General features: G+C 47.7%; 1 protein-coding gene across 9 annotated transcripts in view; it reads right to left on the bottom strand.

Annotated features, from left to right (window-relative positions):
- Positions 1-3,772: 3,772 nt before the first annotated feature.
- Asap1 (ArfGAP with SH3 domain, ankyrin repeat and PH domain 1) overlaps positions 3,773-17,103 on the bottom strand; it is a 283,124-nt gene continuing 269,793 nt past the window's right edge. For all 9 annotated transcript variants that reach the window (XM_050145405.1, XM_050145409.1, XM_050145407.1 and 6 more), the window contains 5 exons: positions 16,359-16,428; positions 13,985-14,043; positions 9,894-10,393; positions 7,830-7,952; positions 3,773-6,465 (listed from right to left, as the gene is read on the bottom strand). In XM_050145405.1, coding sequence (XP_050001362.1) covers positions 6,391-6,465; positions 7,830-7,952; positions 9,894-10,393; positions 13,985-14,043; positions 16,359-16,428 — 827 coding nt within the window. In that variant the 3' untranslated portion in view covers positions 3,773-6,390. The remainder of the gene's footprint in view (positions 6,466-7,829; positions 7,953-9,893; positions 10,394-13,984; positions 14,044-16,358; positions 16,429-17,103) is intronic.

The following is a 17,103-nucleotide window of genomic DNA, read 5'->3' as shown; positions in this document are numbered from 1 at the left end:
GAGGGTGGGTGATCACCAGAAGTCTGAGATCAGCCAGGTTTACACAGTGAGTTCCAAGTCAGCCCTGCCTCAAACAGCCTTTCCCCATAAAAATGGAAACCCTAAAACAAAAACCAGAGAGGGAACCCTGAACCTCTGGATTCCAACCCTTCAGGGCCCTAAGTGGCAACATTACAAATGGTCCATCCAGGCCATAAACTGCCACAGTGGGGCTGGCCAGAAGATGCCCTGCAGGTGACAGGGAGTCCCAGGGCTTTTCCTGACTGAAAGGGGACAGAGGCTGCCAGTGGGTAGCTCTGGACAACATCCTTCCAGCTTCTCTGAGCTGGGTGCTTAGCTGCAAGCCAGGAAACACTACATAATAATCAAAGGAAACGCGAGACTCCCAGGGGCTTAAGCAACCTCTGCTGGCTTCTCAGTAATGTCTGTTGGCACATTTGCGGGTATGTGGCAGAGGCTGGGATGATGAACTGGGTCTGCCAAATATGATGCCTACGTCCTTTTCTGTGCACCTTACTATGGAGCAAGTCACAGCCACAAGCAGGTCTCTGTCAGAGCCTTGTACGGGACTCCAGACCACCTCCCTTTTGGTGACAGTTCCAGAGTTTCCAGGAATGACGATGTCTGCCGGTGCTACGTGGATCTCCCCTGATGTTTGGGTTTAAAATGCTGGCTTCTGGGACTCAGTTTCCAGGAAGCTACTTCTCTCTTGAGGAGACCAAAGAGAGCAGAGTCCAACCCTAGTGTAACACCGTGGTGTAGGTGGCACATTTGTCCTGCTCAGAACTGCAAGGTGGCATCTGAACCCCAGCAAAGGCATCTCCCCTGGCAGGAGCAGAAAGCCTTCACAGCGTCCGGCTAAAGTTTGTGGTGTGCTAAGACTTGTGCAAACACCTGTGTTTGTCTGAGCTTTAACTCCTGTTTTCCGGAGCTTACACGTTTCAGGGTCTCATGCAGCTGCCTCCTTGGTTCTGTTCTCCCCTTCCTCCCCTGCCTCCTTGGTTCTGTTTTCCGCTTCAGGATACTACTGCTGACTTGGGTGTGTATTACCCCAAACTGCTCCCCTTCTGTAAGGTCCCTCTGGCAAGTATGATTGTTGCCCTGAAATGGAACCCCCCTGGTTCACTCTTCCCTGGTTCACACTCCCTTGGTGGCTTAGCTGTTAGACGGCTAGGACATGCCTGTTTTTACTCAGCTTCTTACTTCTGACCAGGAGCAAAAGTTCCCTAGGTTGAAATCTGGCCTCCACCACCGGAAATGGCTTGACTCTTTTTGTTGTTGTTGTTCTTCTCTTATCTATTTTAAAAAAGAAAACAAACTATATCTTTTCATTATATAACCAATCTAAGTTCCCACTCCCTCCCCTCCCCATACCCTCCCTTCCTTACCCTCCACCCATTCCTCAGAGAGGGTTGGGCACATTGCTTTAGGGAAGGTCCAAGGCCATCTCTCCTACTATATCTAGGCTGGGCAAGGTATTCATCCAAAGAGAACAGGTTCCCAAAAAGCCAGTACAATCAGTACTGGTGCCCCTGCCAGTGGCCCCTTTAGTCTGTCATGCAATTATCAACCACAATTCAGAGGGACTAGTTTGGTCCTATGCTTGTTCCTTCCCAGTCTGGCTGGAGTTGGTGAGCTCCCATTAGCTCAGCTAGACTGCTTCAGTGGGTGAACCCATCATGGTCTTGACCTCTTTGCCCATATTCTCACTCCTCCTGCTCTTCAACTAGACATTGGGAGCTCAGCCTAGTGCTCCAATGCAGGTCTCTGTCTCTGTTTCCATTAGTTGCTGGATCTATGGTAATATTTAAGGTATTCATCAGTCTGACTACAGGGCAAGGCAAGTTCGGGCACCCTGGCCTCTATTACTTAGGGTCTTAAGCTGGGGTCATCCTTGTGGGTCCCTAGGAATTTCTCTAGAGCCAGGTTTCTTGCTAACCCCATAATGGTTCCCTCTTATTAAAGTTACCCTTTTAACCCGTAAATAGCAGTGCCATCTGCAAATGGAGAACAGAGTTCCCTTCACGGTACTGAGAACTCGGCCTCACAACAGAGCTCCTTTGCACAGGCCCACCCAGCACCAAGCCGCAGCACAGGCCAGCCGGCAGCAGAACGGGGCCTCCTGCAAGAGAAGGCAGGGCTTGGGAGTGGGTACTTCACTCTCTGTAACAGCAAAGAAGACCCTAGAGTCACCCTGTCTGTCTCTGACTTGTACTTGCTGCTCTGAAGCTCTGAAGCCTCTGAGTTGAATCCGTCAAGGCCTTTAGAATGGGCCACCTCCTTGTGGCCAGACCCCTTGTACCTGAGCCTACAATGTCCTTTACCTGAATTCTTCGTGGCCTGTGAGTGTTGCAGGGAGAACATGGAGCTGTCATTGCACCCATAGGTCTTATAAATGGTGGTGAATGGGCACAGGCTTAGAGCAGAAAAAGGCAAGGGCAGGCGGGGAGGGACGTGACTGTTAAGGTCACAGGCACTGCGATTCATCACGCTATGTGACCAGGAGGTGATCACTCCAGCCGTGTCTAATGAAGCTCACCTTGAAGGCTTGTGCACGTGAGGAATATGGGCTATCGTATGAAGCACTCAGTGAACTGGTGTGACCCCAGTGACCCTCCAGTTTCTACACCATTCTTTCAGACAAGGCTGGCTGCTCTCCAGAGGTCAGACGTTAGGTTTGTGTGTCACAGGACCGAAGCTACACGCAACCAACGGGGGACTGCATCAATCACAAGATAAGCTGGCTGTCCTTGATCCTGGAGTGTGCCGGTTATTGTTTTCCTTTTCCGAAAACATCCCGATGGAAAAAACCACAGCCTTCCCTGACGGAGCTGTTATCCTTGGGCTCATGACATTTGTCTTGCTTGTAACAGACAAGAAAGGACACTGTGGCATCTTTTTGCTGAGGCTTTACTGTGCTCCCACCAGTGTCTCTTTGACTAGAACTGTTGTGAAGTCTCCTGACTACAGGAAATCTTGAGACCAGCCTCAGAGCCAGAACCACTTGTGTGGACTCCTGATGCCATGTATTTTTCCAGCCATGAATCTCCAATCCTGCATGCATTTCCCTGCACCTCACTTCCAGACCCCTTGGACTCATGCAGGGCACAGTAGATGCTGCAGAGAGCATCCGTTTGGTCTACCCAACTGTCTGTCTGCATCAGGAGTTACAGTCCGGCAGGACAGGCAGATGCGGCACTCAGCACATTAACGTATGGTCCTACCCACAGGGAAAGGGACAGAGTGAAGGAATGCTGTATCATGTTCTCTAGGCATGCTGTGCTGGTTGCCTTGAATGTTCAACAGTTGTGACTACCTGCAAGGACAACCATAGACTACCCTTTGCATTCATCACGGAGGAGGATGAAGGACTCCCAAAGTCCCTCCCCTCCCTGATACAAGGTGCTACAGTTCTTAGCAGTGCAGTTGCCCAAGTCTCCCGTGTTCCTGGAAGTAATCCCTCACAGAAATTCCTTTAAGGGGCTCCAATTAAACACACTGATTCGTCAAGCTGGATGTGGAGGAACTGTTTGGTCGGCCATTGGTGCCGTATCTAGGGTGAACAGATGTTTATCTTCCCATAAAAAGTTCACAGGAGGTGGGAGTGGGAGGGAACTCAAGTGAGCCTGGAAGGTTACATGCTACCATGTACCTGGAGTGAGCTGTGGCCCAGGAAGACGATGCTACCCATCTCCACCCCCAAACCACATCATTTTTCCCAGTCAACAAAGTAGTGGACAACTCACAAAATGGCCTGATTTCAGATGCTTGGGATCAACTGAGAATATGTTTATTTAAAAGCAATTTTAAATATTAAAAAAGTAGAAATGAACACATACAGTACTGAGAAACTCTCACATTAAATACATGTGAAATGAAAAGTGTACTGACGCTTGGTGGTGGCTCCCAGGTAAGAATGTGGGCTTTAACTAGAGGCAGGCACGGCAGGGCTCCTATATACCATGTCCAAATTGTAGGCAATAAAAAAAAAATAACAATTGCTGTCCAACAGGAAAATAAGACACATTGTTTGCAGACATAATTTTCCTTTCTAAGGGGAAAAAAAAAGGAATGAATTTGCTTTCTTTCTTACAGTTCCATACCTTCAAAATATTATGTCACGTACAAAATTGCAGATAGTGGCTCATCAAGGTTCCGGAACAAGGTCAGATTCAAACTTAACAAGATTGCCAAAGGAATGTCTACCTAGTTTTCCTATGTCCCACAGCACAACGGAGTAGAGAGAATTCAAAATCCTGATGGGAAACAAACAAAAACTAGAAAAGAAACATACATTTGTGTGAGTTCCTGTAGCAGAAGAGGACACCATTAACTCTCTGGCATTTTAGAGACAAAGCTTGTTTAAAAACCAGCTTATGTTCAAGTCAGCAGAAAACCGCCTAGACCTTCTGAATGCAACTTCAAATGCATCTTAAGAATGATGAACAAACTGGGACACTGGGCAACCGCCACATCCCTAAAACCATTATGGCCTCTAAAACAAGGTTGGTGGCGTTGCTGGCTGCACACTAGCATGCTGACTGGCACCTTTTGCCCTTGGTTCGATGTGGGGATGCACAGGTGCCCAGACACTATGGAAGCAACTGCTTAAGATCAGTTTCCAGTGACAGCTGGTAGAGTGTTTGAAGGTCTGTCATGCAAGGTTTGATTTATTTCTTGGGTGGCTATTCAGAGTTCTCACGGTAACCATTTAAGCAGAACTAAATTAGTATTTTCTGAGCACGGTGGCTATGAGAGGGCTCTTCCCACAAGCTTCATGGGAACCGAGCTTCTGTGAAATCAATGTTCCTCATTCATTGCCGAGATTATCTGCTAAAAAGTATTTGTCTTCTGTGCCGTGGTCAGAACAGCAACTCAAGCAAACATAAGTCCAGAGGGACAACACACCTTGGAATCAGAACAGTCCTGGACCCAGGAGGACAAACAACCACTGCATTCTCACCCCAAATCCAGACTGAAGTCGGACATGGAAATGCAACGTGATGAATGGGCTGAGGGGAAAAAAACGAAACAAAGGAAAACACAAGCAACAAGAGACCAGAAACAGACAGACAGACAGACAGACAGACAGACAGACAGAATGGCTTGCAGAGAGCTTTATCACAGTGCAATTCATAGCAGCGTCCCACAGCTCGGCTATAGACTGACTTGAAGGGCACACGTCTACCGGGTAAGTTTACGATGAGAAAGGTAACCTGTAACTGGAGTTTAGAGACAAGAATTGGAAGGAGGAGAAAAAGGGAAGCTTGGTGTCAGCACCTGGATTCTGCGTTAGAAAACTCAAAGACCGACTTGACAGTTTTTCATCTTGAATAGTAAAGGTTTAATCAAGAACAAAAGGAAGAAAATCATTTTCAAACTGACGCTTTGGACGCTTCAGAACGGTCGAGGGGTGCTGCGCCAAGGCCATGTGCAAACACTCTGGAGAAGGCCAAATGAGTGACCAGAAACAAGTATTGTTGCAATCTTGTAACTTCTGCTTTAATGGCAATCAAGTTTAAAAACGTACAGTTCACTTCTTCATACTGTTTGTTCCTTTATAAAAGGCAGAATTCGGGTAAGCTTCTAGATGCATGCATAACGTAGAGGTGGATATTTTCTGGCAGTCCTTGGTTCCTGAAAGTTGAACTTCATCAGACGTGGTTTTAAGCTTTTGTCAAAATAGTCATGAAGGATATGTTATTTTTGCATAATGAGGTAATATCTCAGGGGTGGGCACTCGCCATAAGATGTACACATCCACTCACCTAAACTTGCACGAGGCTGCGTACACTGTAAAATGCTGCAGAGGACTTTGTGTCAGTGACTATTTGCTGAAGGAGTAACACACTTAACTGAGCACTTTTCTGTAATAAATACCAAAGTAGGTCTTTGTAGCTGTAAACTGTGTACACAGATAACTACAGGCTGCAGGCCGGGGGCTAACTTAAAGTTCCTCCTGGAGCACAGAACCCACCTCTGCTAAAGTTGCATGTTCAGTAACGCCATTGAGAATACTGCATTGTTAGGAGGAGTCAGTTCTGCACCCTTCAACAGCTGCTGGAGACTCTTCACCTGGAAAACCAGCAGTTCCTATACTCCTGCTTTTTGTTTGCTCATAAACAGCACAGAGGGAGAGAGATGTAAGTGCTAGATGCCAACGATGGCTTTGGCAAACCAGTAAGGCGCACCAGTTCCCGAGGCTACCCTAATACTGGCGAAGGCCGAAGACCACAGGATATTTACAATACATACTATATTCCCCTCCTGAGTGGCCCTTCCATGAGTTCTTGGTCTGTAACAGCAGCTATATACATGTTGTATACAAGATTACATGGAGGCAGCGGTCTGGCATGAAGGGTGTGGACGGACAGAAGGTTCTGCTTTTTGCTAGTCAGACAGGATGTGAACGAAGGACACTGGAAAGACACCCTTCCTTTCAGGCTGTCCTTCGATGTGCCCAATCTGCAGGGAGAAAGGAGTAGTTAGACAGGAGGTGGCAGCAAGCTCACCCCTCCACTCTTTGGTGAACCACACAGTGCTGACTATATAACACAGCGAGGCAACAGCCCTGAAAGAGCAAGGGCCAGCCTTGCAGTGGTCAGCACTCTGCAGGGGTCGGGTTCTATGTCTATGCTTGATGCTATGATGCGCAGACATGCCACGAGGAAGCCCAGACAAACCTTGACAAGCCCCTTTCTTACAAAATTTGGTAAAAGAAAAAAATTTGGTAAAAGTAAAACAAAACAAAACAAAAAAGACTTGTGTAATTAAGATTAAAAAAAGAAGGACTGGACCTAGAAGAGCTTCTGGCTACTACAGATGTGTCAGTGTTGAGACGGATAGTGGCCTATGGCAGTTTTACCATTTGCAGCACAGACCTGCAAGCCACGGTTACAAAACTTCCCTTATGACCTCAATGAGATCAATTAATTGCACTGAAAAGCGTCCTGCTGTAGGCTCTGCACAGAAAGAACAGCAAGAGCATGTGCACGGGCTGTAGAAGCCCACGACATCCAGAGAAGGGTGCACTAGCGAGTTGGGCAGAAGCAGCCGGGACAGGCCACCTTTCCTGTTCCTTCCCTTGAGTACCTGTAGGAGTGTGCTGTGCCCAGGCCTCCATGATACCAGTCTCCTCTGAGAAGTACGGTCTACCTCTCTCTGTGCTCAGAAGGGTTGCATGAATTACATACCAGGATTAGAATTTTAACCTCTTTACTGGGATGCGTGTTGGGTTGGTGGCTCATAGAATCTCCCTGGGCATGCTACCGAACTATCATAAAAATGTTCCTTTACTCTCAGGAGTCTCGGTTGGAATCACTGGTTTCTTAGCAGTGCTATGATCGCCTCCAGACTCTATGTGGTAGCAGTAACAGACAACAGTGTGAGATCTAGATAGACTTGTAACGTAGGACTCTGTCCCGATCTGGTTCCCTCAGAGGAAACAGGTCTACAGATGGGATGAGCCTGATTCAAGTCCACAGGGCTAGTGACTGACACCACTGGGGGACTTCAGACTCCAAGTCACTGTCCTCCGCTGGTGGCGCACACTGGGAGCAGGCCTGGCTCTGCTAACAAAGACACTGGCTCAGGAAGCACCTCTAAGTACTCCTGGCCCCTGCTCACCCTGCCCAAGCAAAGCACTCCAAGTCATGGGTGCCTGGCCCATTTTCAAAGTAACTTTGCCTTTTTAAGAGCACAGCCTTAGTGACAGAAGGGCAATGTGAACGGCCATGGGGTGACTGATGTGCCCAGCAGGACCCTCACCGCCGCCTCTGGAGTGGAGCCTGGAGGAATGGACGAAGAGACAGGCAGACACGGGTACATACCCACCACTCCTGGTCCTCTTCCCCCGTTACAATGATCACCTCTCCCTCGATGAACGTGAGCTCGTCGTCGTTGTCTGCCTGGCAGTCATAAATGGTCTTCACGCGCCTCACTTTGTTTTTCCCCTGGGGTAAAGAAAGCAGGTTTGAACGGGGAGCAAACGAAGAAGGGGGAAACAGAACAGCCCTTCACACGTGGGCGAACCCCGGCAGGTGATTTCTCCTTGCCCAGACTTGAGTTTCTCAAGTGCTGGTATTTCTCATGTGAGCGCATGCATGCACGTGTGTAGAAGGCTGACATGCTTCCTGGGCCCTGTGCATGCTCAGGAATGGCAGTTCCTCCTCCGGCTAGCATCAGCAGGGAGCTTTTGGCAGAGGGCAACCACTGCAGGCAGTGATCACAATTCAGCTCTCCCAAAATGCACGAAGAGATCTGTCCTCCCTCTGCTGTGCTCCACCCCACAGCATCAGCTTGCAGAGAAATGACAGCGGAAGCTATAGAATGCCTAAGATGTGCATTTTCTGCCCGCCGAATGCGCAGCACAGATGGATTTCCTAGGGTCTCATGCAAAATGGGTCAGGACACATCAGGGGAACCCAGAGAACAGCTTGAGTCTGAACAGTTGTGGTTCTGACCAGGACTTTTATTGGCTGGACTTCAGTTCTCTGAAGACAGGAAGGTGTAAACAGCACCTTCTAAGGAATACTTTAAGCACCCAGTTAATTAGATTACTAGCAGTAGAAACAGAAAACTACCTTTTTATTTTATTTCATGCCCATTGTGTTTTGTCTGCATTTATGTCTGTGTGAAGGTGTTGGATCCTTGGAGTTACAGGCAGTCATGAGCTGCTATGTGGGTGCTGGGAACTGAACCTGGGTCTTCTGGAAGAACAGCCAGGGCTCCCAACCACCAAACCATGGCTCTGGGCCTCATGTCGTTCCCTCTGTCCTTTGCTTCTCCCTGGCTTTCCTGATGATCCCAGCTCCTTCCTAAGCTCCTGGGGGAGAGTGGCTGGGGTACATGTGCTGGTGAGGTTGGAAGGCTGACCAGACCCATAGTAGCAGATTGTCATCACAGCTGAGAGACTGAGAAGACCTGTAATGTGTTAACTTATAATAGTGAGGAATAAGTGAGATACTATCACTTAGGCGGGCAGCGTGAACTGGGGTTCTGTGTACATAGAGAGACCAGTGAATCTGTTCGCAGAGCTGAGGTAGGCTGGAAACAGGGCACACAGACAATGGTGGGCTCAAATCCATGGGAGGAAGGGTCACTTTTACCTTTAGTGTTGACATACAGCACCACAGATAGCAGAGAGAGAGAGAGAGTTTTGGTTCTCTACCTTAGTCTGGGGTGTAATGGTACTGTGTTACACCTTTTATTTTTGAGTGTTAAAGATTGGGGTGATCTTGAAAAAGACACTTTTATATAAAGCTAAAGTTGGGACACATTGCATGAAATGATAGAATGACAAGATCACTACAAAACCCCATCTCTGATGCTTTCCTGGATTTCCCTCTGGTTCTGGTTGGAAGATACAGTGAGAAGGGACGGAGACTCATCCTAGGGTAGTGAAGTTCAACCCTCACGGCTTCTGAATCAGAGACACGGTAGCTGAGGGTTTGTGATGTGTCCCCTGTGTCCTACTCACGGGTCACTGTACTGGTGCCCCTGAACCCAGTACCATATGGGGTCTTGTTGTACCCCAAGAATCAGGCCCAGAGAAGGCAAGTACACTGCTAGCTGGTAGCCGCATCAGACACTGAAGCCGGGTACCACAGCGTGCCAGTTGGGATCCAAAGGTGGTTAGTGTCTGTGGTCATCAGGCTCCATACCCCCACAAAGGCTTCAATGTGTGGGAGAGAGAGTATGTACCATGGCTCTCTTACTAAGTACAGCTGGGCACACCTCTCATCACCACCTTCCGGAACTGCGACAGTCTGCGGATGCTGCTCAGTGGCAGAGTACAGAGCATACACACACAGCTCTAGGTCATGGTCCCAGCACCATGAAAGGAAGAGCGTACTGGGCCTCACCAGAGGAGGAGGACACTGTTTTTCACCCACCGTATTGATTTTTCTCGGCAGTGGTACAGGTGTCTCCGGCAGCGTGGGGGTGAGGTCATTGGAGTCCTCAGACGCTTGCTTCTGGATGGCATCTCTGGCCTGAACGTTTGGGGAGAGATCTCCCGTGTGTGACTTCTGTGTGACCTCTGAGGGTGGCTGCACCTTGGATGAGATTTCGCTAGCCTGGGACTTTGCCATCAGGTCTCCCAGCTGTGGCTTGGGGGGCAGATCCTTCATCTGTGGTTTGGGAGGTAAGTCTGAGAGCTGTGGCTTAGGGGGAAGGTCACCTAATTGGGGCTTGGGGGGCAGTTCTCCAGGCTTAGGCGGCAATTCTCCAATTTGGGGTTTAGGGGCCAGTTCCATGGGCTTCGGGGGTAGGTCTCCAGGTGGTGGCTTTTGGGGTAACTCTGCCAACTGTGACGATTTCTGAAAAACCTCAGGTGGAATGTTGGCTTTGTCGAGGGAGAGATGATGGCTGGTTTCTGTCTTCCTTAGTGCCACTGTGGGAAAGGACAACGAGAGGAGGTCACGGCACAGATGGAATAAAGGTGGAAGGTGTCACAGTCATGGAAAAAGGCCAAACACTAACAAGAGCACTGCCCCGGCTGGGTGATGGTGGTGTACTCCTTTAATTCCAACACTCAAGAGACAGAGGCTGGCCTGCTCTACAGAGCTAGTTCCAGGACAGCCAGGGTTACACAGAGAAACCTTGTCTTGGGTCTTGGCAAAAGCAAGAAAAGGCATTGACCTGCTGTGAGAACTGGTGATGAGCAAGCCCAAAGTCTCACTCACACAGGAATAAAGTTGGAAGCCAGGAAAGCATCTACATTGCAACTTACAGCTCTGGGCTTCCATTGAGTCAGTGTAAGATGACCATATCAATCCAGAATTCTAAGAACATATAATATGATTTTACAAAAAGAGAAAACTTTCCTGGATGTCAATCTACCATAAAACTTAGTCATTTAAATATCTTTACATATTTTTCTCCTAGAGGTTTCTATAGGTTTAACTTTTTAAATATGCTATTTTAGCAAAACCATTTGCCATGCTATGTATAAGTTTATTAGAATAAAGTACAAAATCACTTTTGAAGGGACAGTCCAATCTATTTAACAGCCTTACCTATTGCCCCTCATTTTACAGGACTCACTCAGTACTGGCAAGAGGTTCTTCTGTTGCCCACCTACCATCATGACGTACACTGACTGATGAACATGTCACAACACACACACACACACTACTGTATCATGCTTTGTCTAAAACAGCTCACTTAATATGCTTGGGAGTTTCTACATCAATCCTTCTATTCTCTAAGACCTGCACTCTACTCCAAATCAGGAAAATGCCCCTGCCTATAGAGTCATCCTTGTAACGAGCACGTGCGACACTCTCGCTCACCCACTTCTGTGTGTGGTGCTCTCGATGAGGACGGCCCCCATATGCTCCTATGTTAGAGTGCTTGGTCCCCAGTTATTGCAACTGTTTAAGAAGGTTTAGGAGTTGTGGCCTTTGTTGGAGGAGGTGTGCCACTGGGGGGTGGGCTTTGCAGTTTCAAAAGCCCACACTAGGCTCACTTTTTCCTTCTCTGCCTGCTGCCTAGGAATTAGGATGTATATAGCTCTCAGCTATTACTCCAGCGCCATGACTCCAGCGCCATGCCTGTCTGCGTCCTGCTAAGATGATTATGGGCTAACCCTCTAAAACTGAAACCAAGGCCCCAATTGTTTTCTTTTCTATGAGTTGCCTTGGTCATGGTGTCTCTTCAAGAGCAATAGAACAATAACTAAGACACAATGTCACTGTGTGACCTTGGCCAAATTGCACAACCTCTCTGAATTTCAACTTCCTCACCTCTAAAACTCTCATCTCAAAGGGTGATCATGAGGATGACACAACTTAGTTGATGCAAAAAAATTTACTGTGAGGACACGACGGCTCTCAGTATTCCACAGGAGTGACATTATTGTTATTAGGCGGGTTTCCTTGAGACCATGTAGGAGCTCTAGTTTTACAACTCTGGCTCTTTCCTTGGTAAGGGAGCTGAGTACTTAGTGTGTGCTCCTGAAGCCACACCGAGAAAGCAGTAGTAGTACTTTTAGAAAAGCATCCTCAGAGGAGAGGGGCGAGGAGAAAGCAAGCTTTTTTTTTTTTTTTTTTTTTTTTTTTTACTGAAACTTTATATATTGACCAAGATAGAATTTGGTCAGGCCTGCTCTTGCAAACTTTTCAGATGAGTGGCCCCAAGACATGTGTGGTCTTATAGGAACAAAGCCTGTAGGCCATCATACTTTCCTATGAGGCTTTGTTGTTATTTTTCAAAAACTACAATTCCAAGAATCCCAGGAAGTTACTTGGTCCTGGGCGGGGGCACGATGTACAGGTTAACTTAGGATTTAACATTCTCCTTGAAATTGTACCCTGGGTCGAATCCTTGACTCAATGATGGGAACTGGTTTATATTTAGATCAATAACCATCAGTTTAATGGTACCCAGATAGGCATTATCATTTAGTTTTTGTATCAATGATGTAAGAGCCAATAGTAATTAATAGGAAGCAGACGGGTCAAAGGCCCTGCAGTGGATATAACGCTTGGTTCTGCATAAAGCAAGCCAAGTGTCCTATCATATTGTAGATCTAATAGTTAATGAATCTACCTGAAAACCTAAGTCCATTTTCCTGGTATTTCAATTGGCATTATAGGTAGCCATTTGTCCCCTATGTCAGTCTTTTTCTGAGCAGTGAAGGGTTAACTGAGACAGTGACACATGTGAGGAGCACTCAGTGACCGCTACTCTGCCTCCTCCTGCAGGCTCTGCCCTGCAGTTACTGGACACAGTGCAGTAGGGGAGAGTGAATGTCAGGGAGAGCTTTTCCTGTTGGACTAACAGTGGATCAGGAGGATGCAGAAGGTGTGAAAGAGACAGGGGCAGCGGCACAGGGGCAGCAGCCACAGGTGAACTAGGACTAAGAATTCTTTGGGTTTGAATCCACTGGAAGTTAAGCCAAGAGACAGGCAGAAGGGTTCAGTGGTAATATACGAGAAGCAGAGAGCAGAATCTGGGCAGAGTTTGAAAATCACCACCACTTTGCCCCAGACAGACTGACCGGGTGGGCCAGCCTTTCTACTCCACAGTCAGTAGCCTCGTGGGACTCTGCTACCTAAGCAGGAGTACAGTCTCATCCCAAAGGATACCACTTGACAGAAGAGCTCAACAGAGTGGTACAACCTGATGTCCCTACACTAACCTCTGGTTTGCCTTCTACTGAAGCAGGCCTTGGAGCACTGGGCTGAGGCACAGGGTTCTACTGTGAACACTGACCCATGGGCACTTATAACCTGGTGCAATCAGAGCTCCTCTGAGCATTTACCCAGATCTGACACAGGCCTGCAGGCTGGGGGCGTTCACAAGGACCTAATGAAGCAGGAGCTTCAGAAGGGGCTTCATGACTCGCAAGCAGAGCTGTCTCTGTGCACTCATTTGTGTGGTAGAAGAGGCTGAAAATTTCGTCTTATAAATGAAAAGCATGGTCAGGATTTGAGAAGGTTGGTCAAAGAGCCAAGTGTCTGCTTGGCAAAGCAGCAGCATTGTAGACACTGGTTTCCTGTGCTTCCCAGGCACAGGTGTCCCAGCTCTGCATGACAGATGCTCTCCCAGGAAAGGCTGCCTTCGCTACCGCCCTGTGAGGGGGCCATCTGAAGCATGACTTCACCCTGTCCTCACACAACCTCACCACGACAGATGAGGACTCTATGCGGGTAAGGTTAATGAGTCATTTGCCCAAAGGTCTCACGACTCATGAATGAACAGCTGTGGTGGTTTCTCAGCACCAATGGTCAGGTTTCTGATCGGGAGAATGATACCTGAGGGTCAGCAATGTGTCTTCTGAAAAAGGGAACTACAGTATTTGCTATATAGACAGATTTAGACTCTGTTTTCTTCATTTAACAAATATTTGTCAGGCACCTACTCTCTACTATTCTAGATACCCGGGATAGATGAGTGAACCAAAGGGTTGACACTCTGTCCCCAGGACAGACAGTGTGACACTTCCATAGCATGTGAGTACAAAGAGGAGGAATCTTACCTTTCTGAGGTAGTTTAGGAAGCACTCTTGGGCCGAGGGCCGTCTTAGCAGAACTGGTGCTGATTAACAAATAACAGTGGTTTAGCATCTAAAAGTGCCATCGTTTCAACAGTGATCTATGATTCAGACTAATCAGAGGCATTTCATAATTACCTTAAGGATCTTTTCTTTCTTTTTTTTGGAGACAGGTGTCACTATATTGTCATGTCTGGACTGGAACTCACTATGTAGACCAGGCTGCCCTCAAATTCATAGATTTACCACCCTGTGTCCCTTTAGTGCTGGGATTAAAGGTGCGTGCCACTATGCCCAGACTCAAATTTCTTTCCTAGAGCTAGAGAGGTGACTCAGAGAATAAATGTATGTCCAGATAAGTGCAGCATCCTGTGTCAGATCTCCAGATCCCAGAGGTGGGAGCAAAGAACTGACTCCACAAAACTTGTAGTCTGACTTCTACAAGCCCTGCTGTACCATGCTGCTCCTCCATCACACATACACATACACACACACACACACACACACACACACACACACACACACGAACGCATAACCACTAATCCTCCTAAAAGATAATTTAATAAAAGGTTATAGTATATTTTCTATGTTTTGGCTGGCCCAGATGGATAAGACCTTGGAAAAGTGAGGCAAAGTCCCTCATTTTAAAGCTTTGTTTGGAGGTGATCATGTGTGAAAGCTATTGGCAGTCTGTACACAGAACTTCGGCTCATGCCATCCCACAAGCTGCCCTCATCTCCCCCGCCTTTCCCGAGATGCAGACTGAAGTGTGAGCATCATCATCTGGTATGTCCCCAGTCCTCTCCTGATCATGGCCTCCTTAGAGGACATGCAACTGAGTAGGGGAAGAAACACCTAAGTCCCTGGGACAAGTCTGTACCACGTTGTTTGAATAAGCAAATTTGACATCTGCTAGCTGGAAGCCACTACTTCCCTTTCACAGGAGTCTGAAATGATCCTCAGAGGACCTGAGAGACACCTTGTATTCAAGAAGCAAGAGCAGCCAAGCGCTTTTCTGTGAGAACTCCTTTTTCGACCCCAGGCCCCTTTTCCTTGTCCTCTGACGTTGCAGGTTGGCCTTTCTTTGTTCTGTCCACCTGACCACCACACACAGGCAGTCAAAGAAAGAGGATGTGCATGAGTTCCCCTTTTGGTCTGGCTCTTAGATATCCTGCTCTCTCCAGCTCTTGGGCAATCCAACCTCCCATCCTGGGGGGCAGGGAATAGCCACGTTCAGAGGAAGCCACTAGAGTACAAGAAAGAGTGAGTAGGAGAGGACTCAATGTCCATTCCTGACTGTTTTTCTCGAGTTCTGCCTTAGCATCTTGGGTAGGCACAGCTTCCCGTTACTCGTTAGTTACTCCTGCTCACTGGTAGAGCCCAAGTCTAAAGGATCAGAGAGTCCTTTCAGGATGCTCCTGGGCCAGTGCTGCAAGTGCCTGGGCATCTTCTGGTCTGCTTTGGGTGAGTAAGAATGGGGAGAACTTGATGAATGGCCAACTGGGTCAAGTTCACAGCAACCTGATTCTGTTTATGAGCACTAGAGGTGAGCACTTTCCTTATGTCACTCTGCCCTCTCCACAGAGAGCCTGTCCAATTGAAGCTAAAGGACAAAGAATAAGAAGGAAGGCAGGCTGAAGGTGAGTGAAGGAATGCAGAGACACTTTGACGCTGCTCCACCATTTAAGTGCTCAGAAATAGGACCATGGTAACAGGCTGATCTCCCCGGGTTAAAGAGACTAATACTGACAGTTCTGAAAGAAATGAGCTTGCTTATTGATTATTTATTTATTTATTTATTTATATTTTTAATATAAACTCAGCTGATTCTCTCTTCCCCAGGTGTGGAGGTGGCTCTCTGCTTCCTTAGGCAAGTTCCCAAGTATCTACCTCAGAGCAAGGATGGAAAGATGGGAACACTGCTTTAAGCCTAAACAGACACCAAACAGACAAAACACCCTTTTCCTCTCAACACACGTACACACACACACACACACACACCAGTCTCATTCTTATATTAAAAGATCTTTAGATTTAAAAAATTGTGCAGTTAAAAGGTCAGAAATAGGCCAGGCAAAGTGGTTCACAAATTTAATCTCGGCATTAGGAAGGCAGAGAGGTAGGTGGATCTCTCTGGGTTTGAGGTCAGCCTGGTCGACATAGCAAGGCCTGTTCCAGGCAAGAGCACCCTACTGGGTCCCAGCAGGAAGGTGCCATGTAGAACCGAGCAAAGATGTCCAATTTATCTTCCTAACTGGTGCTGTCAGGTGACTACACTGAGTAGCAAAGCCCAAGTCTGTAAGCCTGCCCACAGCAACCACGAGCACAACAGGAGAGGAAGGCAGAGGCGGTGGCTCACCTTGCTTGCTGAGAAAGCCCCTCAAATTTGTTTGTCGTCTTACTTGAAGATGATGGGCCCACATCATTACCTACAAGAAAGACAAAATTACATCTTCAGACATGGACATGAGAGAGATTCTGGCAAATGGGCGGAATCCCTCCGGTCCTGGAAAGCACTAGAAGACCCCAGTCAGAAGAGCATGTACTTCCTGTGTTAAAACAAAACCAAGCAGGGTTTGGGACTCATATTTTTATTGCTAGCCTGAGACTATGCCAGTGAGCGGCCTGCCTCCCAGTAGGTTTCTAAGACCATAGGAACTTGCTGATGTCCAGGGGCTAAGGATCTGAAAAATCAATAAAACATCATGTTCATTTAAGAGGCTAGTTACCAACCAGACAGGGACGACACACTCAACTCACTAGTGAGGGCCCATGTGTGGGTGTGTTGCTGACAACCAGCCATTACACTCTGGCCACGTGCATCGTCAATATCCACTCAGTATTAACACGCTTTAGCACCTGCTATGCACAAGACAGGGATGCAGGACAAGAAGAATAAAAGGTAAGCTGGTGAGAGAGGATATGGCATCCTGCAGAGGCAGGAGAATTTCTAGTGGGGCAGTGTCCAAACAAGAAGAGCCCAGGAGTATGGATATGTGCTTTGTGCAGGTGGGCAGAGGACAGGCAGAACATGAGTGGGTTTTCTGTGACTGCTATATGGTATGCGGCAGGGCTGGGCCTCAGGGTTCCTACAGGAGTTAGGG

This window comes from Alexandromys fortis, unplaced genomic scaffold, assembly GCF_014885135.2.
Source record: "Alexandromys fortis isolate MF-2015 unplaced genomic scaffold, M_Fortis_MF-2015_v1.1 scaffold_2_1_26212458, whole genome shotgun sequence".
Taxonomy (NCBI): domain Eukaryota; kingdom Metazoa; phylum Chordata; class Mammalia; order Rodentia; family Cricetidae; genus Alexandromys; species Alexandromys fortis.
The sequence above is the reverse complement of the archived record's forward strand: the minus strand, read 5'-3'. Positions and strand labels throughout refer to the sequence as shown.